This window comes from Protopterus annectens, chromosome 9.part0 (genome assembly GCF_019279795.1).
Source record: "Protopterus annectens isolate FY-2018-M chromosome 9.part0, PAN1.0, whole genome shotgun sequence".
NCBI lineage: Eukaryota > Metazoa > Chordata > Ceratodontiformes > Protopteridae > Protopterus > Protopterus annectens.
Genome location: NC_056743.1, coordinates 702,074,421 through 702,097,445, shown reverse-complemented (window position 1 = coordinate 702,097,445; position 23,025 = coordinate 702,074,421). Strand labels below are relative to the sequence as shown.

General features: G+C 36.6%; 1 protein-coding gene across 1 annotated transcript in view; it reads left to right on the top strand.

Annotated features, from left to right (window-relative positions):
* Positions 1-16,612: 16,612 nt before the first annotated feature.
* LOC122811467 (HLA class II histocompatibility antigen, DM beta chain-like) overlaps positions 16,613-23,025 on the top strand; it is a 211,668-nt gene continuing 205,255 nt past the window's right edge. The window contains exon 1 of the mRNA XM_044083322.1: positions 16,613-16,785. Coding sequence (XP_043939257.1) covers positions 16,722-16,785 — 64 coding nt within the window. The 5' untranslated portion in view covers positions 16,613-16,721. The remainder of the gene's footprint in view (positions 16,786-23,025) is intronic.

Below are 23,025 nucleotides of genomic sequence, written 5' to 3'. Positions count from 1 at the left end.
AAAAGCTGGTGCCAAATGTAGTTTTGTGTAAAACAAACACAGCTAACCATCCACTACACAGTATCTTGAATGTTTCTGAAAATACATGTGAGAGGGATATTAGAACCTCAAGATATTTCTACAGCTTGATCACTGCATAACATAACACCCTTCAAAAATGTACTGCATGAAATAATATAAATTCATGGAAGTTGATAATCGTGAGGAAGCAGTGGTAATGTTCCCCAGTGATTGCAGTAATTTATTTTTTTTATTGTTGGATGATGAAACCTCTTATATGAAATATCCTTACAGGAAATTTATAAAGGATATCAAGGAACAGTCACATTGATATCTGAACAGTTGATATGTGAACACACTGATGAAAACATTTATTTCATTTTAAGAGTGAAGAAAACTAAGATTCATAGACTGTTACCAGACTGTTACTAGGCCAACAACCCAAAGGACTTTCTTGCGAATACCAAAGATTTACAAAAACAGAAATTTCCCTCCCATTCAAGCCCATAGTATCTGCCAGTTGTGCTAAGACAAGACATTTGGCCTTGTTGGTGGTCTGCATGGTGGACATTAGTTGAAAAACACACTTTTTATATATGAGAAACCTGACATTTTCTGAGTGAAATGGGTAAAGTTCATTTAGATGAATATGGAGAATTCTTGCTCATCATAGTCATCCCTGGCAGAGAGTTTCTGTACACCTGTATTCCTCAGGGCACAGCTCTGATATTTTTCTGGAGTTTCCTTACAAAAAAAGTAAATTGGAACAATAAAGATTGTTTAGACAGTATATTGTTAGCATTGATTATTCATAGTAATTTTTTGGTGCAGATATTTTATGCAACTCTCTAGATATTGCTTCATTTGCTAAACTTCTTTTAACAAACTATCAGAATGGGAGCAATTTTTAGCACAGCACAACTTGAACTTAAGCATGTTATTTTATAAATATATAGTTGACATATTTATATAGTGTAAAGGTTACAGACATGATTTGGAATTGCTTATTAGTAACTTGAATGACAATACTGAACTTTTGAATTTCATAGCCATCTCTGATTTTATTATTTCATTTTTAGATGCTGAAGTGAGGTTTAATGTTTTGTGCAAAAATATACTACTGTTTTTCCTCATAAATGTATGCAGGTAAATTTGCACGTGTTTCATAACAGCTGACATCTGAAATATATCAAGAAAAAAGTCATAAAAGGGTAATTTGTAATTGTCACATTTGACAGCTAAGGATAATGACTTTTTGGATGAAGAGATATGTTAACAGGAATGTCTAAAAACAGCGGCGACACATCTAAACAGTATAGGCAAACCAAATATCCACATGTTTATATAATGATGTAAATTTGGCTGCAATACGTCCTATGAATAATCAATAATTTATCTGTGCTATAAAAATGCCATTCAGTTTGAACTCATATAGCACTAAACAAATAATTCAGAATAACTGGTGTATCCTTTTATGTAACAATGGTTTATGTGAAATTTTAGTTTAAACATTTATGTTTGTTAATTTTAAAACTAACAATATGAAAAGCATATTAGAACCGGAGGACCATGAATTGGTACACTGTGAAGCTGAAAATCCTTGGGGCACACAGCAAATATTGTAAATATATTGTTTCTGATCAGTATCTAAATTTGGGGCATTTGAAGCAAAAATTGGCGTAAAAGGTAATTTCAGCTGTGATACATGCAAAGTCATGCATATTATGAGACATGATGGCAGTAAAGCCTCTATAAGGGGAAGGCCATGCTGAAACTGTCACAGTACATTGATGGACATTTATATGCCATGCAGTCAAAGAATGACATCAGCTGTTTGTACAAGCATACTATGTCTTACTCAGTTTTGAAGAGGTTTTGTTATCAGCCAGGTCTCCATGAACATATTAGCATAAGAAGTACTCTGAAATATAACATGCAATTTATTAAATAATAATTTAGGGTTGCTTTTATTGCATGCAAACTTAGATCTTGCATTTTTATAAAAAAAAAAAAAAGGATAAGTCAGCCAAGCAGGATGATGATGAATCCCTTTATTGATATACAAACAAGCAGTGAACCCTGTTATCTCCAAATCTTTCAGACCAGTTAACAAGGCGATTAATGTGATCATTCAATACTGGCATGAAAGTTGAATTTAAAAGCACTTATCAATAATATCCTTTTCAGTCTAAAATTTTTGTCATTTTCTAATGTCCATATTTATAAGTTAGTTAGTTTAGTTTTAGTTTACATTTGTTGACCGGGAAAGTCCGACTAGGTTCCACAGAGCCTGTTTTCAGCGGAGGCCCGGGGAGAAATGCTCCAGATGCATGTCTTTGAAATGTGGGAGGAAACCGGAGTACCAGGAGGAAACCCACGCGAACGCAGGGAGAACATGCAAACTCCACACAGAAGGCACCCCAGCTGAGTATTGAACCAGAGAACCTCTTGCTGTGAGGTGACAACATTAACCGCTGCACCACTGCGCCGCCCAGATTGGACATTATTTGTCCATTATTTATTATAACATTTGGAACATAAAACAAAAATGTTTAAAATTACTACATTTTCCTAAAAGTTTATGCAAAACATTTTGTCATCCTTTTCAAAGATAGAATAATTATGCTCATGAACTTTCTCTTTCTAAAAACATTTTTTCATTATAAACAAATACAAATGTACATATAACAAATACAATAAACAATAACAAAATTGCTTACAATATTTACATTCATCCATGATAAACAATCATTTTATCCATGTGAAGTTATCAGTATTTGTTCAAAAGGTTTTCCAATTTTTGCCATGCTATTTTTTTATGAGTAATGTTATGAGCTCTATAACAAATGGTTTGCAGTTCATTTTTACAAACAACATTTGCTAAATTAATACATTCTTTAAACATCAAATCTTGTTTACTTTTCCAGTTCAAAGTAATAACGTTTCTGGCAATTGCAAGAATTGACCAGAGTAACAGAATCTGAGATTTAGGTATTACATTAGGTATAGGAATATTGAATAGGATTAGTGAGTTAGAAATATGACAGTTATCAGACCATAAAGCATTTACAAAATATCTGAAGTCTTTCCAGTATTGAACAACATTTCTACATTCAATGAACACGTGAACCCAGTTGGCTTCTAGTAATTCCTCACATTTCCAACATTTTCTTTCACTGTTTTTGAGTATAAGATTTATTTTATGTAAAATATAGAAACTTCTATTCATAAATTTTCATGTATACAATCTCCAATATAATGAAGAAGAGGTGCCATATGTAGATTTCAATAACAGTTTTTTGGATTCATCATATATTTGTTCTCCATTAATCTTTACATATTAATTCCAAAACTATGAGTCAATCTTTAGAGTGTCTTCTCTTAGTATCTTATAGATAAGTGAGACACTTAATTTTTGACATTTGTCTTTTCAAGACACCTAATAAAAAGCTGGATCAAACTAGGTATAGATTCAGTCTCTAGGTTGATTGATACTCTCATTTTGTTTTCTATAAACTGCTGTAATGAGTGTATAAACAACCAACTGTCTTGACCATTACCAAAACTACACAGAAGAGAGTTTAGTGGTTTAATACTCTTATTTTCAATAAACTGATGCCAGAGTATCAAGTTATTTTCCTTTAATTTTTGCATCGCATTGATACTGAAAGAACCTAGGCAATCAGGAGAGTATGCTATAGGGAATATAAGAACTAGGAATTGTTTAATGGTGTACTTACAATCAATTATATTTTTAAAGTTATTAAATATTTGATTAATGCCATACAAAAAATGATCAAACTTCTTATTAAATAAACAAAATTCATGTAAAAGCCAATGAACTCTACTTATTCCATATTGTTCCTTAAATTGATTTTCTATAGTTCTGACATCAGTTACATGAATCTCATGTATTATTTTCCAGCCAGATATATAGGTAGTTGAGATCCAATGTAATATTACATTAATTATAACTGATTTGGAATAAAATTCTAAGCTAGGGAATGCTATCCCATTACTGTTCCAAGCTCTAATGTGCCATTTATATGCAATCATAGGTTTTAAGAGGAACCAAAAAAAATTAAGTAGCATGGAATCTAATTTTTTAAATACATTTTGGGAGGGGTAGTATCAATGACAGTGTATAAAACAAAATTTTAGGTAAAAGTATCATTTTAATTAAAGAGAGCCTATCCTCCATTATGAAGAACATTTTATTCCATCTTTTGATTAGTTCACTAATGGTGGTTATTAAATTATTGTAGTTTAGTTTAACAGACTCTTTCCATGTACTCTTTATACTGACACCCAAATATTCTAATAGACAATTCTCCCAATTAAACAGGCTACTCTATCTTAGGTTTTTGTTGATCTTTTGTTAATTAGCAATGTTTTGAATTTATTATGATTAAATTTAGGCCCTGAAATTCTTTCAAACTTGCTTAAGTTATCTGTAACAGCATGCAAAGAACCATCAATATCACCCAATATTAACAACATATCATCAGCAAATAATTGTATCTTAGGACAATAGTCCTTATTAACTTGAAAGCCCTTTATATTTTGCTTGTTTCTGATATATGTAGCAAATAAAGGACAACCTTGTCTAGTTCCCTTGAGAATTTCTAGTGGTGAGGATAGACATGATCTGATTTTTACATAAGCTTGTGCCCCACTATAAGTTGACAGAATTCAAAATCAGAATTCTTTGTAGATAAGACCAACTAATAGAATCAAAAGCCTTTTCTATGTCTAGGCTGATAATAGTTGTTAGTTGTATTTGCATGCTATGTCTATTAATTATAGTAATTTAATAATGTTATCTTGCACTTTTCTATGAAGAATGAACCCTGTCTCATCATTATATATTAGATTAGGTAATATTTTCTTTATCCTATTAGCTATTATTGTCATGAAAATTTCATAATCAGTGTTTAGTAATGAAATTGGCCTATATGAATCACAAGATTTGGGGTCCTTACCTTGTTTTAAAATGGGGAAATAACCGAATATTTCCATGATGGTGGTGTTATACATTTTTGCTTAACCACAGTAAAGGTACTCATAATTTTCTTTATTATGTATTCAGGAAAAATCTTACATAGTTCAGGAATTATTCCACCTAGTCCTGGAGCTTTATTATCTTTAAAATGTTTTATTTGCTCTTTCACTTCTGTTAGTGTTATTTGTTTATTTAATATGTTATTTTGTTGCATTGACATCTTAGTAGTTATGTTTTCTTGAATAAAAGTATTTATTACATTATTTGTCTCCAAATGTGGTGTGTTATTATTTATATCTTTATAGTAGTTTTTGAACACTTTTAATATGCCAATTAAGTTAGATGCACTCTTAACTGAACCATCACTTTTATATTTAATCTCATCAATGAGATTTTGACTGTTTATTTTTTTGGATCTTACCACTATTTTATGTAGATATTTGGGATTTACAGCATAAGACTGTAATTTAAATTTTCCAGGTTTATGGCTACCTTATGATTTAGAACTTCTAATTATTTTTAATTTAACTTAGTAATTTAATTATGTTGGTTTTGTGTCCATTTTTATCTTGCCTATGTTTTCTTTTGTAAATCTAAAAGTTATTTGTCCCACTCTCTCCTTTTTTTTAAGGTACCAAGATTTTATTCTGCCATATATATAAACTTTAATGGTGTCCCATAGTATAGTATAGTATCAGTCACTTCACCATTATCATTTGTTTCCATAAACATGTCTATTTCTTTCATTATCCATTCCCTAAAGTCTTTTAACTTAGTCATGTAAGCATGAATTCTCTTCAGAAATCTTAAATCATCTGTATGCATAGTTAATGTAAAGTTTATAGCATTATGGTCTGAAAGTGGACAAGTCATTATAGCTACGTCACTTATTTTTGAGTATATATTATTTGATGCAAAGACCTTATCAATGCTTGTTTGTGTACCAAACCAATATGAATAGAGAGTACAGAATAAGGAATAATGTTCTCTTAGACCATGTATATCTTTAAGGTTCATCTGGTTTGTAAAGTCATTTGACTTCTTGGCTTGAGATGTTAGTTTTATTTTACCATTTTAGAAGTATCATTGCCTGTTAACAGGCAGTTAAAATCAAATGTTACTATAATTTCCCCTTTTGCATTTAAAGTAATTAGGTCCAGATATTTATCAACATATTTAGTACTTAGTCCTGGTATCCAGTATGTATTAATCAAAGTATAATGCTCCCTATTGCTATCCAAAATAATCATGCTTAGCATCCCATCTTTATCTGAAATTGTATTGATAATTCTTGGCATAGTACAAGTATTTTTCCATAGAATAAGAGTGCCCCTTCTCTTATTCTTAAAACATGAATCAGCCAGAATGGTATAGCCATTAAATAAGTATTTTTGTAGGTCTTTTTTTAATAGATGGTTTTACTGTAAAAAGATGATCTGGGCTTTATGCATTTTGATATATTTAAGCAAACCAGGTCTTTTGACATTATTGTTCAAACCACTAATATTTAATGATAAACATTTATAAGCCATTGACTATAATGTGTATGTTGTTACTTACTGAAAGATCTTTCTTCCATGTTGACTTGAAATCTACTGAAAACTTACTTATCATGGATGTATAATGTGTATTAAGCGCTACTTTCAAAAATAAAAAACTATTTACAAACACATACATGAAACATAAAGTTTCTGGTTTAGTTAAAAACTTAATTAAACCATCCATCCACCACCTCTCCAACATCCAAAGACATAAATTATCCATCTCTGCTTAGAATATAGTATAAAAACAAAAAAGAAAAGCATTATGAATGCAACTAAAGAAATCTGAGTCCATGAAATATACATTAGAATGAGAGTGTCCAATATAACTGAAGGCATATGAATATGTCACATATAATAATAACACCTTTGGCAAGTAGATATGTCAGAAATACACATCAGATCAAAGTATTTATGAACATTAGAAGCTGAAGGTTAAGAAGATTGTCAATATTTCCAAGACTTTTCAAGAAACATCAGATGTTTTAACCATTTTGTCAGTCATCTATTTAACATTGTTCATGTAAGGATCTGTTGAATATATATATATATAACATTTATTACAAAAAAAAAAAAAAAACTCACAACCCTCTGTTTAGTTACTAAAGGTTTAGTTATGTAACATAAGTCTGATGTCAATATGCATAATTAGTTTTCTAATGCAGCTCCTAGTTCATTTGATGACATTTAATTACTAAAAGTGTCATTGAATCTGCAAAATGTATGCATCTATAAAATAATATAGGTATTTTCAAAGGAGTTAAACACTTTTATCAGAACTAATTATTTACCACTTAAAGTATATAAGTGAAGGATAACATAATTACAAGAGAAAATAATTCTAAATACAGTCATTTAACAAGTTCAAAAGGTCAAGTGATGTCATCACTGTTGTTTCCTCAAGCTGCAGCTTCATAAACTTGTTAAAAAGTATCTAAACAGGGTCATGCATAGCAGAGGTTGTCTCTAGTGTGGAAAAAAAAACATTTTCAGTGGGAAATCAAATCTTGAACCTTAGAGTTTACAGAAAAAAAAAAAAACACTCAAGCTGCCTTGTCAGTGCATGTCATGAATCTCCACAATGAGAACAGTCATGCAGACCACCAGTTTCTTCACAAAACATCAACATCATGAAAAAATTAACCCTTTCATATAAAAACAGCTATTTAGAAGTAACAACAGCTGCCGCAAATCAGAAATAATTTTATAACATATATGTGTGTGTGTGTGTGTGTGTGTGTGTGTGTGTGTGTGTGCGTGCGTCTGTGTGTACAAAAAAAACTTATATTTACCCATCTATAAAACACCATTAATGTACTGAATTAATGTTTATGTGTGTCTAAACAAAGAGTCTAAAACATCTAGTTAGAAACACTCATCAGAAACATATTGTTACACCACCACTGACTCACTAGAACAAACACACTTTGGTATTAAGTCAAATTATACTATTACTGAAGAATTAGAAGACATATATCATTTGTAGTTATTTAAAAGGGAAAAGTATGTAAAGTAATTATAGAGGGAAAAAGAGACAAAAGGAACATTAATAACAAAAAAGAACAGGAAGAAAGAAGACAAGGAGAAATTAATACTAGGCACTAAACAGCCTATAATTGCAAAGTACCTTGCTAAGGAAACAGCTCCTATACTTTACAAAGAAAAAAAAAAAAGCCCCAAACCAGGCATGTCCAAGGGTCAGCTTCCGGTGATTTCTCCTGCCCACATGGTGAATCTGGGCATACTGGGGCAATGCAGCAATTGCCTCATGTACACAGACAACCCTCTCCTCCTACCACCCAACACTACAACCTGTGAGAGATGCACTTACATAGCCAAAATGGAAGCAAAGCTCTCTCCACCCAAGATTGTGCTATACAGTCAAGAGGAGAAGGTTAACACCCACACTACACCTCAAGCAACACATAGTCCTTCTAAACCCGCACCACCAACACCCACATATAGCAACACTAAATCCACATATGCAGAGGCCCTTAACTGTAACCTGCCCAAGCAACAAAGACCTCTGAAGCTGAAGCGGAAACACCAATCACAACCAATGTGTCACATAGTTCACAACACCAGTGTGCCACCCAGCAACAGCCCCTAAGGCAAGACAATGTACCTAACACTTTAGTCATAGGTGACTCTATAGTCCGCACACTGATGTCCCTCTCACCAGGCTGAATAAGGAGAAAATTACAGTCAGCTGCCTGTCGGGTGCTAGGATCCGCCACATAACGCATGCACTCAAGTCACTCCACAACAAGTACAAATATGACTCTGTCATTGTCCATGTTGGAGTGAATGACTTGAGACGTACCTCCCTGGACTACATGAAAAGAGACATGGAAGAGCTCTTGGATCATGTGGCCCAGGCAGGTATGACCCTAGCCCTGAGTAGCATCCTGCCTTTGCCCAGAATGATACCACAATATAAGGATAAAATGATTGACTTCAACAATTGGCTAAGCTTATGGTGTCATTCAAAGGGGATCCAGTATCTGTCTGCCTGGGATGACATGATTGACAGACCACGATGCTTTGCCAGAGATGGTCTGCACCTGTCGCCTCTGGGATTCAGGTTACTGGCTAAGGCTCTTGCCACCCCTGTAGTGCCTTTTTTAGGCAAACTTCAAAGGACAAAACCACCACCGTAACAGGTACAAGCATGCAAAATCTGAAGGTAATGCTACTCAATGCTAGAAGTCTAAACCTCAAAATGCACTCTCGAGGCACTCCTAAAATGGAGAACATCGATATCTGTGCAGTAACTGAGACCTGGTTCAAGGCTCCAGAGAGCACCCTGCAATACCAGGCTACAACTCTTACCACACTTTTCGCCAACAAACCAGGACGAAACACTAAAGGTGGAGGTGTCAATATTCACCAAGGATATTCACACCACCAGGCTAGTTGGCCAACACAATGTGTCTGAAATTCTCCAAGTGCAACTAATACTAGGTAAGACTGCAATCCAAATTGTAGCTTGCTACAGATCCCCACCATACCCCAAGATTCTCACTACACCTTTCTAAACATACTGGAAAATATTAAGATAGAACCAAACACCCTAATACTGGGTGATTTTAACTACCCTGCCATTAACTGGGAAAACTACTCATGTCCCAACACCTTTGCAGAACGGTTCTTGGAATTCATAAATTCCAACGCCCTGGATCTACTAATCCATAGTCCCACCAGGGGCTCCAATATCCTAGACCTGGTCATTACCAACATGGGAAATCAATGCTCCATACCTATGGTCACTCCCTCGTTAGTCAGGTCTGACCATAAGCTAATCACCCTTAATATCCACATCCCCCCCCCACCCCCCCCCCGAACAAACCACCATAAAAAAAATTCTCCAAAGCCAACTTCATGCTACTCAAGTCAGAAGTGACAAACATCATGACACCCATGCAGACGGGAACTGAAACTTCAACTGCTGAATCTTACACTAAGGCACTGTACGAGCACATCCACTCATGCATGAATCGTGCCATCCCAAATAGAACCAAAATGCTCTCATTCAAAAAAGGAAGCCAATCTGGTGGTCCCCTGTCATAAACAAACTTTACAACAAAAGGAAGAAACTTTTGCAGAAAAGAGGAAAATCCTAGGATGCAAAAAATTCCCTTACTAGCCTCAGTAAGAAACTGAGATGCCTCATAAAATCCTCCAAAGCTAGTTACGAAAATAAAATTGCCAAAGATTCCAAAGACAACCACAAACATTCTATAACTATGTCAAGAATATAAATGGCAATGCTCAGATCTGCTCTGAGCTAAAACAGAATGGCATTAAATATACTGATCCGAAGGATATTGCCAATATCCTGGCAGATCGATTCAGTGCCAACTTCACCCCCTTCTCACCCCCTAAATGGCCCATCTCAATACCGGAAGATTGCCAAATTCCAGTAATAACGGCCACACAGGTACAAAACACACTCTCTAAAGCCAAGAATACAGCATCCATGGGACCAGATGACATCCCGGGCTGTGTACTACATGAACTACAATATGAATCATGCACCTCACCTAAGTGTCATGTTTAATCATAGCCTCACCTCAGGTTTCATGCCCACTGAGTGGCGCAGAGCTACAGTTATCCCAATCCACAAGGGGGGATCCACCTTGGATCCCGGAAACTACCGTCCCATCAGTCTGACAAGCCTTATCTGCAAGGCCATGGAGCGTATTATCATGGAACTTATAAACAAAGATATTGGCAACCTTCAAACACTGGACCCCACCCAGTTTGGGTTTGTGAAGGGCCGATCTTGTCTCCTGAACCTGATTGACTTCTTTGAATCAGTCTCCAGAGCCATGGACAAGGGTAAGGTGGTCCACACAGCCTATCTAGACCTTGCCAAGGCCTTTGACACAATCCCCCACTCTGGAATCATAGATAAACTTACTAAGTTGGGCATTAATCCCTATGTCACCCAATGGGTTGCTAAATGGCTTACTGATAGAACCCACACTGTAAAGTAGCCGACTCCAAATCCAGCCCCAGACAAGTGACAAGTGGAGTACCTCAGGGTTCAGTCCTGGGGCCGCTCTTGTTTGGCATCTACTTCTCTGAAGTACAGGTCAACACTAAGGGGCTCTGGCTAACAAAGTTTGCAGATGACTGCAAACTGGGAGCCATTATCGAATCCCCAAATGATGTGGATACTCTACAAAAGGGCCTTACAGAAACAGATGCTTGGTGCCAGAGCCATGGGCTCAAGCTCAATGCCAAGAAATGTATTGTTATCCCCTTTGGGAAAAAAACATGTATCCATGAATTACCATATAGGTGGCAGTACACTAAACACAGAAAGTGTGATAAGAGACTGAGGGACACAGGTGGACAGTGGTCTCACCTTCGATAACCACATCGCCACAACAGTCAGAAAATCCTTCTATGTGGCACACCTCATCATGAAGGGCTTTTCATCCAGAAAAAAGGAGGTCATTGTCCCACTGTACTCATCCCTCATTAGACCCATTATAGAATACAACGCCCCATTTGGTATGTACCTCTCAACACATCTGCAACAACTGGAAAGGCCTCAGAAATACCTCACTAAAAGAATCACAGGCCTAAAGCAAATGCCCTACACTGACCACCTTAAAAAACTCCAGCTATACTCTGTCACATATCATCTACTCAGAGGCGATCTCTGCTTAACATACAAGGCCATGTCAAACCCAGAGCTGTTGGACATGCTACACTTAAAGAAATCCCAATCCCTCAGAGCTACACGCTCCAGGGATCTAAACCCTGTCATCACAATAAACAAAACATGCTGAAGGGATAGGTTCCTGACCCAGAGACTCCCCAGACTCTGGAATAGATTGTCCATACATGTCAAGCAGAGTGCCTCTTTGGACCTCTTCAAGAGGAACCTTGACGATTGGATGGGAGAAAGGAAATTCACCCCAGGGATCACGTCAGTCACCCTGCTAGACAGGGGTCCAGGAAAGTAAATAATGTGGGAAGAAATAGCCAGGGAATTGTTATGGCTAGGCTTGGTTAGGCCCTAGGGCTGATAGCCTAGTACCAACCTATGAACCTATGAAGCTATGAAGAGAGAGAGAGAGAGAAAGAGAGAGAATGTTATCTAAATACTTAGTACTATATGCAATTAGAAAAAGTAGATATCGAAAGGAAAAGCGAATGTTAATAATAAAGATGATTCACATTACCTTACAGTATAGAGATTTTCCAGAATCAAATATATTATGATTCATAAAACAAAGCATTTAAAATTAGAAGGAATTTATTAATTTGTCCTTTAGTAAGTTTCTTAGTTTTGTTTGCTCCTTCCTTCACAGACCATTCATTTTTTTTGTTGCCTGTCTCTTCAAACTCTGGGATGACCATTCCATTTCTTCTATGTCTGATAGTATTTTCTTCTTTTGGATAAATTTTACTGATTCTTGTAGGGAATCAGAGATCTTCACTCCTTCTGGCAAGGTGATTTTTATTCTTGCAAGAAAAATAATTTGAGCTTTAATATTGGCTTTTTTCAAGGACTTAATTAGAGGAACACACTCCTTTCTTCTGGATATGACTGTAGAGGTATATTAATTGTCAAAACAAATAACTTTTTTCACCCATCTTGATAGGGGAATTAGTCCAAGCTGATTTCAATACGAAGTCCTTGTCTTGTGAGGAACGAAATCTAACTATTATAGACCTGGGGTTAGATGAACTCAGAGATTAAGCTATATTTGCCAGGGACCGATGAGCCCTCTCAATTTCAAAAGAGAGGGATTCAAGCATGTTTAGTGCTGATGAAAACCACTTATTGAGGAATTGAATCATGTTAGCACCCTCTTCTTTCTCAGGAATTCCATATATTCTTATGTTATTCCTCCTTGATCTACTTTCAAGGTCTTCGAGTTTCTCAATCAGCCTGGTGTTTTGTTTCAGAAGAAATTCATTGTGATGATCATTTTCTGTCACTCTAGTATCTAGGTCAATTACTGTTTTCTCTAAGGCAAGAATCTGTTCAGACTGTTTTTTTTACTATTCCATTTAGAAGTTCCAGTTGTTTACTGCATTCTTGTTTGATAATATCCATTTTGTTTTCAAATTTGTTCATTTTTAGTGACACATCTTGGATGTTTGTTATTATAAAATGTAATTCTTTCTACACTGCACTCTCCTGGTGTGGGTTCTTTTAGTTGTTTATATAGTGAGATCTTCAGTAAAAAACTTCTTGACAGGAATAATTAAAAAATTCTCTTGACTATGTATTCATTTTTAGAAAATAATAAAGAGTCTATGTTAATCTATCTTTTAGTATACTTTTAGTTAGATGTTTCTAAAAATTAAAGTATATTTCCTGTCAGGATATTAAAATCTAAGCAGAGCTATGGATTTCTGCTGCTATCAGACTGGCATCTTGGCCCAAACTATTTTTCTCAATCTGTGCTGTTCTACCACTATAAAAAGCATTGCATGCCATACAGGCAGTCACACATACAATATTTATTTATCATTTGTTGACTGTGAAAGTCTGACTAGGTTACACAGAGCCTATTTGCAGCAGAGGCCTGGGGAGAAACGCTCCAGTCGCATGTCTTTAGAATGTGGGAGGAAACCGGAGTACCCGGAGGAAACCCAAGTGAACGCAGGGAGAACATGCAAACTCCGAACAGAAGGCACCCCAGCCAAGAATTGAACTGGAGAACCTCTTGCTGTGAGGTGACAATGTTAACTGCTGCACTACTGCACCGCCCAGATATCAATTAAAATACCCTGGGACTTCATAAACCCTTTGGTGTTGCTACAGAAAAAAGGGCAATTAATTTGTATTTATATTGTTTGTAATTATTACAGCCAAGGTACCCATTACTCCTTGGGTTAATGGTGCCACCTAGTGACTGGTTACCATTTTTTGTCAAAATGTTTTGTTTTTATTTTTTATTAACAAAAGCAGGTGTTTCACAAGCAATATTCCTAATATCATTCTTAACTGTAATAATTTTACAGTTCTGCATCACAGCATTGTGCACGTGTGTGTGTGTGTGTGTGTGTGTGTGTGTGTGTGTGTGTGTGTGTGTGTGTGTGTGTGTGTGTGTGTGTGTGTGTGTGTACATGTTCTCTATGGGCAATCTACCAACATTTGAACTGTTGTCTTTGTGAATTTCAATGTCAGTATTTTGATCATTCATTTTATAAAACTAGAAAATGTATAAAAACATACTATACAACACAGTGGTCTACTGTTAATGTTACATTTATATTTCTCTTATATATTTAAAGGAAAAGGGGAGGAAATAAAAGTGCATGCATGGCATGCTGAAACACATGGGCAAACACATGGGCATATGTGCATGTGCATCCCTGGGCTGCAGCATTGTATTCACTGAATCAGCATTTAAAAGGTGTTTGTGCATAATTGCTCCACCCTGAAGTATTTCTTATATATTCTCAGTGCTGTAGGTTGCAGAAATATACAACATGGACTTTTATGACTTGAAAGCTCGCTCCTTGCTGTGCCCAGGTTTTTGAATTTCTAGTTACTTCACCTCTTCCTGTGGGATGCTGCGTCACCTGTGTTTAAGATACAGGTATTCACTCCCTGCATGGGAAATGTTGGGGCTATGCTTTCCACAACATCATCCTTTGGTTTATGGGTTTGAATTTTTTAATGCAGTGTCTCTTGAATGCAATAGCCTTCAATAGCCTTCACCTAATCATCTTTACAGAAATTGTCTGAAAAAAAACTGAACTACGTGTACTTTATGTTTTATCATATTTTAGGGACTGTAGGTAGAAAGACCTAAGACACATTATTTTCTTATTTACTGATAAAAATGCTAATATCACATTCTTTGTTAATGTCTTGAGTATCCTTCCTTCAATATATTATTTATTAACCAGGTGAGTGGGTTGGATCATGGGCCACTTTTTGCCCTGACCAATGTTACAAAAGGAAGGATAAATATATGGATAATTTAGTCTAGTAATCAACTGGCATGCCTTTGCAAGGAAACTGGAGTACCTGACAAAACCTGCACAGACATAGGGGAGAACATGTAAACTCCACATGACAGCAGTGACCAGAAGACTGAAATTCAGACTGTGTATTTGTGAAGTTGAGATTTTGTCATTGAACCACCATCATATTACCAAGGAGAGATTGAACTGCTCTATACTTCTTAAAGAGATATTATATACTGCCTGTTTTAAAAATGTATATTTATTTTAATTGTATTTTAATACATACAGTATGCATAAAATACAAAACAGGATAGTTTCTGTTTTAAGGTAATGAATAATTGATAGTATAAATAATAAATTGCAGCCATGATTCCAAGAATGTAAGTGTAGCACATAGGAAAATACAATTATGCTCCAAATCTGGGAAGAAGACAAACTTGTTAAACACCTTTGTGATGTAAGGAAGATGCCTGGCAAAGTTTGTTTAGCACATTTCAGCACTGTTATAGTCTAGTCTCACTGTAGAGCCTAACCAGCAGCCACTGCTTTGTGTAGAAAGGCAACAGGAGGCTGAAGTAACTTTAGCTGTGATAATACATCAGACTGATGTCCTTTTCTGTTTATGGCAGAGCAAAGTGTGTTAGAGATTTTAAAGTTGTTACAAAACCAGATACACTTCATTTCTGGCTGTCGTTTATGAGGCAGCACTGAATGTGTTAAAGCAGCTTTCAAAGCTGTAAACACTGGCTTGTCTACTCTATTTTTTTTTACGTCTGTAACTAGTAGTAGATGGAGAAGTTAAAGCTCCATGTACTACAAAGACTTGTGACAATATCTCTTTGATCATAACCAAGTACTTATGCACTTATATAAGTTCTTGACATGAACTTCCTGATATCCATTTCTCAAAGAAATAACAACCTGATTGTGATCAGAAACCTGATCATAATCCTTTATGTTATGGAAATCTTTGTATTAGTAACAAGATATACTGGCATCGCCTTATTTATAAATGATACTAGGAAATCAGGCAATTGAGACATCACCTGAGGGGAAAATGTTTTAGAATTTAGGAAAATGTAGTACTCTGAAATGAATACGGAGACATACTCTGTATGCATATTGCAGGAATAAAGAATAATAAGAATGTACACAAAACGCATGGGGCCAACCTTAATGATATGCAAACCATTGACCAGCTGTGGTGCTAGCATTTGGGAGGTGGCCATATGTTTCTACTAGGGTATGAATAGGAGTGGCATATAAGGCTATATACAATCTGGGAGGTGGGGGAGACATCACCCCTAATAATTTGTTATAAAGAGCCACAGGGCATCATGAATGCAAAGGCTGACTCTAAAAATCATACAAACTCTAAATGCCTAGAAGTTCAGTTTCAAAAGCTGTCAATTGCCAAGACTTATATATTTTATTCTGCTGCTGCTATGTTATGCTTGCCTGAAGGAAAGATTTGTGGAAAAACAAAAATCAAACCTTAAATTTCACTTTTCACAGAATGTCACTAAATGAACTTAGCCAACATTTCCTTGCTTGCCTAGCAACAGATGACTTTGTGTTTTGATTGGCTGACTGAAATAAAGAAATACTTCCTTACAAAGTTATTTAGGAAAAACTTTGAAAGGGAGCCACAAGCTTGGTGAACAAATTATTATACAACAGCAGCTGATTTATCTTAATGCTCTCCATCAGGGGCTTTATTTTCTTGCAGAATGTCGGTGCTGAGGACCTGCGTACTGATTGGATTCTTTTTCTTGGCATGCCACTTTGGGTCAGGTGAGAGAAGTTGCACTGAAAGTGATCAGCAGCAGACATTCTGTGTTTGAATGTGTGTTATGGGGGTGGTGTGCAAAAATACTAATGTGCATTTTTATCAGGAGTAGCATATGTCTAGAAATGTAATTATTTCATTTGCTTTGTATCAGTGGTGTTTCAGTATAGGATGAGTTATTTGCAGACCTCATTAAATAAGTTTTAGAAAATTTGCAGTATCTGTTTAAGGAAAACAGTACTCATTAAAATCCTGAGTTGGTTTACTGCAGATTTACTAGTCCGTTTTCTTTTTTTTGTTTTGTTTGTTTTTCTTTCTTTCTTTATATATTCCTTAGCAATAGAGAAATACTTTTGCCTAACAAGTTTTTTTGCCATGCATATTGCTGAACTTCTGTATTGCTGCTCTAAAACTGGTAAATATTATAGTTTTAGACAGTCACATATTTAGTGTGTCTAGAGGAACAAAGCAGAAGCTCACAGCTGTAAGCTAAATGCCTGCTTGTTCTTTGATTCAGAGGTTATATTATCAGGATGTGTTGACTGGGACCAAGAGTGCATCCAGGACATTATTTAACTGGCTAAACCCACTGAATATGTAGACAGATAGAAGCAGTACTGATAGGAGAGGGCAATAGTATGGTTCAAGCATACATGCAGTTCCTGCTTTAGAGAAACAGTAAAATAAATAGAGGCAGGCAAACAGACATACCTGTTACACACATATGTGTGTACACACATATGTTTTACTTCTTTATTTATTTCTACTTTTACACTCACCATTGGTGAACAGGATGCTTTCTTCTCTTCCCTCTCCGTTGACCCATTCATTTCTCCCAATAGGCAAGACCCCTGCTGTCCACTCATTTCTCCTAGGGGTCGAGGGGTGAGTGACAAAGGTGGGGCTATCATATATTAATGGGGACAGGGTTTTTTGTATTTTAAGCCCTAGTTCATAGTGCATGATAAGTATCATGTTGCAGGACTGATAATGTAATGGGTGTCAGCAAGGCAATGTTATTCACTTCTGCAAGTGATGCAACGCCCTCAAAGTGCCCTGCTTCTTTGTTGTTCTTCAGTGATTCTTCCATAGGAATTTGTACGTGGACATTCACCCCAAACCTTCCCCAAGGGAACTATAAAGGCATTACCTCATTGTTGGTCTTACCCTGCTTTCCAACTCCTCCGGCTCTTAGGTTCATAGGTTCATAGGTTCATACTAGGCTATCTGCCCAAGGGCATTTACAAGCCTAGCCCATAGTTTTGTGGCTTACGCCACCCCTTTAGTATGGGGAACTATACCCATTATTTTGCTGTGCCTCTGTCGAGCAGTGACACTGAGGTAATCCCTGGGGTATATCTGCGATCTCCCATCCATTGGTCAAGATTTCTCTTGAACAAGGCCAGCGAGGTGCTCTGCCTCACATATACCGGGATTTTATTCCACAGCATAGGGAGTCTTTGGGTGATGAATCTATCCCTCCAGCACGTCCTATTAATAGCCGTGTCGAGGTTTAAGTCTCCGCCCTTGTGGCTCTGACGGATCTAGATTTTTGAGGTGAAGCATATTCATCAAATCTGGGTTTGACATGGCCTTGTATGTTAGGCAAAGGTCACCTCTGAGCAAGCGTAGCGACTGAATAGAGCTGGAGTTCTTTAGTCGGGCAGCATAGGACAGATGTTTGAGACCCTTTATCCTTTTGGTGAGGAACTTTTGTGGCCTCTCCAGCTGCTGCAAGTGTCGGGTCAGATACATTCCGAATGGGGCATTGTACTCAATCATTGGTCTGATGAGTGATGAGTATAGGGAGACTATGACCTCCTTGATCTAGATGAGAATCCCTTCATGATAAGGTGGGCAATGTAGAAGGTCTTCCTAACTACTTTAGCTACATGGGTGTCGAATGACAGACTACTATCAACCTGGGTACCCAGGTCCCTGATAACTTCTTCTGTGCTCAGTGGATTGCCACCTATTTGGTAGCTAGGGTAACCTTGTTTTTCCCGAAGGGTATGACTATGCATTTTTGGCATTTAACTATAGGCCATGGCTCTGGCACCAGTTATCCGTTTCTGTGAGACCCTTCTGAAGGATATCTGTGTCAGATGTGTTTTCTACTATGGCGCCCAGTTTGCAGTCTTCTGCAAACTTTGTCAGCCATAACCCTCCTGTGTTTGCTTGTACTTCGGAAAAGTAGATGCCAAACAAGAGTGGGCCCAGGACTGAGCCCTGTGGTACACCACTTGTGACAGGTTTTGAGTCTGACATGGCGCCAGCAACTCTGACCCTGTGGGTTCTGTCACTCAGCCAGTTTGCAACCCATCTTGTGATGTATGGGTTAACATTTAAGCTGCTGAGTTTTTCAATGATACCCGAGTGGTGGTAATAGGATCTAAGTCATAGTTGTGGCTTTATCTCACTATAACTAAGCATACATATAAAGTTATAGGGTGCATTCACTCTTTGTATATAAATGTATACTCACACAGATATATATATATATATATATGTATATGTACATATATATATATATATATATATATATATATATATATGGTTCCACTTCATATCATCAAATTAACATTTCATTGAATTGCAAAACATCGAGACCAAATCATCAAAAACTCAAATCGTTGAAAACTCATAACATCGAATCTGAAATCATTGAAAACTATAAAGCAACTAGAAATAACATCCCAGACACTGTTTACTACATTTATGCAGGGGGGCAAGCCCCCCTGCACCCCCCATGTGGGGGTCTCCACCCCCCACACCCCATATAAATTAAATATACCAACTCCAAAGTCGCACTACAGTGGGGTTAGGAAATTACCTTTTTCCTCCACTGTAGTGCGACCTTGGAGTTGGTATATCTAATGTACGGGGGTGTGGGGGGGCAGAGCCCCCCACATGGAGGTGCAGGGGGGCTTGACCCCTGCATAAACGTAGTAAAAACTCTGTGGGATGTTATTTCTAGTTGCTTTATAGTTTTCAATGATTTGAGATTCGATGTTATGAGTTTTCGACGATTTGGTCTCAATGTTTTGCAATTCAATGAAATGATAATTCGACAATATGAAGTGGAACCATATATATATATATATATATACACACACACACACACACACACACACATATATATATATATATATATATATATATATATGGGTCTACTTCATATGATCGAAAGACCATTTGACCTAAACTCATTTGATCGAAAGTTCATATGATCGAAAACCAGTATTCAAGGCAGATAACAGGGATTTGTCCCTCTGCCCACTGTCGTGCGACCATGGAGATGGTATATATAGCTAGGAGGGTGTGGGGGTTTTTTTTTAACTTTTTTTTTGTACTTTTTGTTATATTTTCTTCTTTTAAAGGAAACTGGTTAGGGGGCTTCGCCCCCACACCCACCCAATGTGGGGGGCTGCACCCCCACACCCCCTAACTATATATACCAACTCTATGGTCGCATGGCATTGGGGAGGGGGAAAAATCCCAGTTTTATGCCTTGAATACTGGTTTTAGATGAAATGAACTTTCGATCAAATGGGTTTAGGTCAAATGGTCTTTCGATCATATGAGGTAGACCCATATATAAATATTTATATATATATATATATATATATATATATATATATATATATATATATATGGATCTACTTTGTTTGTTCAAAAATACATTACATCGAACAAAGTAGATGCCCACTCAGCGAAAGTGCATTTCAACGAAAGTGGACTTTTACTGAAGCCTTGTTGCCGGATCAGCTGACTAAAAATAAAAAAAAAAAAAAAAACACAGAAAGCATGTTTTGCAGGGGGGCAAATCCCCTACACCCCCCATGTGGGGGACTGTGCCCCCACACCCCACTACTTAAATATAGCAACTCTGAGATTGCACTACAGCGAGGAAAAGGTAATATTCCCATTCCATGCTGTATTGTGATCTCTGTACTTAATTTTTAAAGTTTTGGTACTTGGAACAACTGGTCTCGACCAAGTGGGTTTCGAAGTACTGAAACTTTGTGCGAACTAAGCAAACCATATATATATATATATATATATATATATATATATATATTTTTTTTTTCAATTCAAATTAGTTCAGCAGTTCAGTCTTTAAACATGAAGCCTGGATGTTGGGTTGCATCAGCACAATTTTTATTTCTTTTAACCAAAATGAATTAAAGTATACTTAATTCGGCCAACTTGAAATTCAGTTTGAAAACAAGACAATCACAAACAATTAAAATAAAAGCTTGACTTAGTATATGGCCAGCTTGCTAGTGAATGTCAACTCTTGAAATGCCGAAAAGCCGAAAAAGAAATACTGAAAATCCAAGAGAAGAGCAAATCCTGAATATCTCTCTTCTCTTTTAAACTTCTTTTTTACAGGGGGTAAGCCCCTTGCACCCCCTGAACTTATATATATATCAACTCCGAGATCACCATACATTAGAGAAAAGGGAATATTCTGTGAAATGGCCATCTCTGACTTAGCATATGTAATTCCCTTTTTTCAGCCATTCAGTCTCCTTATTTTGGGACTCACTCTAGTGGGTCCTGCCATTTCAAATGGTTACCCTTTGGGCCCAAAGGTAAAACAGTTCTTAACAGTACCATATTCAGTAATTAGTCCAAAATGAATTTAGGGCTATAGTCTTCTTTCCTTGTGCCTATGCACTGTTAGTAACCTAAGCAGGATTTTACTGTGGTTGTTGTTCTCACAGTGGGACCGTCTCCACTTCAGAACATTACATACAGTATGGGCTTCTCTTCTACATTGGAACTCCATGCCTTAGGCACTTTCTTTCTTTATCTGCTTCTTGTTGGATGGTGGATGGTGCAGTGGTGCAGTGGTAGTGTTGTTGCCTCACAACAAGAGGTTCTCTGGTTCAATTTTCAGCTGGTATGCCCTCTGTGCAGAGTCTGCATGTCCTCCCTACATTTTTGTGGGTTTTCTCTAGTTTTCTCCCATGTTACAAAGACGTGTTTGGAGCATTTCTCCCTGGGCCTCCACTGAAAATTGGCTTGTTCCAAGTCAGACTTTCCTGGTTAACAAATGTTAAATAAAATAAATTATTAATTTTGTCTTCTTTCTTTGCACTAAACTTTCTGGAGTCTGAAGGTAACCATTTCTAGACATACAGGATAGGAAATCTAATTCTTCAAGGGGTAGTAAACCTTATACAGACATAGGGGAAGGTGTTGCCTGTTAACTTGCAATGAAGAGGTTTGCCCCTCTGCTCCAGGCACCAATCATCAGTGAACTGGCCAGGCCAGCTCAGTGGTCACTATGTTACATCTATGTATCTACCAGGGGCCTTCACTACCGGAGATTTAATGTGATACCTAGTGAAGAGGAGTCTAGCTTAGCTGGTCTTTCTTTGTAGACACACACACACACACACACACACACATATATATGGATAGATATAGATATATATAAATATATATTAGTTTACTATCAAAATTTAGAAACACATTTGTTCGAGTAATGACTTACTCGAAAAAAAGTTGAAAATGAAAACATTTTTTAACAAAACAACAAAAGTGGTAATGTGGATAATTTGAAATTCAGTATTATCGACATTACCCAATGTACCTTCACTTCCGCTGATTTCCTACCAACGTTTTGCAGGGGAGCAAGCTCCCCTGCACCCCCACACCCTATGTTTATTATATATATGAACCTCGAGATCACACTACATTGAGGAAAAGGGTAAATTTCCCGATCCCAAATGTAATGCAATCTCCAATCAGAACATCAACCTCATATGAGTGAATGTACACTAGCATTCGCTGTTGTGGATTTGAACATGTACGGGTCAATGTTACGGAAACTTGGAACCATGATTTCGACCTTCCAAGTTTTGAGTAACTGCTGTACAACATTTTGATAGTAAACATATATATATATATATATATATATATATATAAAATACCACAAAAACTCCAGCACTCAAACATAACTCAAGCAAACAAAGCAGTGGTGCATACTCAGCTTTAATGGCAGACAGTCTGCTTCACAGACTGGTTTTGCCACATGGCGCCATCAGTGTGTGACTAGAAGCAGCATGTCCCAAATATATATAGAGAAAAAATGCTGAAAGCCACAGTGTGTACAAAATAATTGTCAAACCCAAAAATCACATACATCACCCATGAGAATCATTTTCATAACCAAGTACATGTAGAAAAATATTAATCTATGTAATCAGTTATGTACATATATATGTGTATAG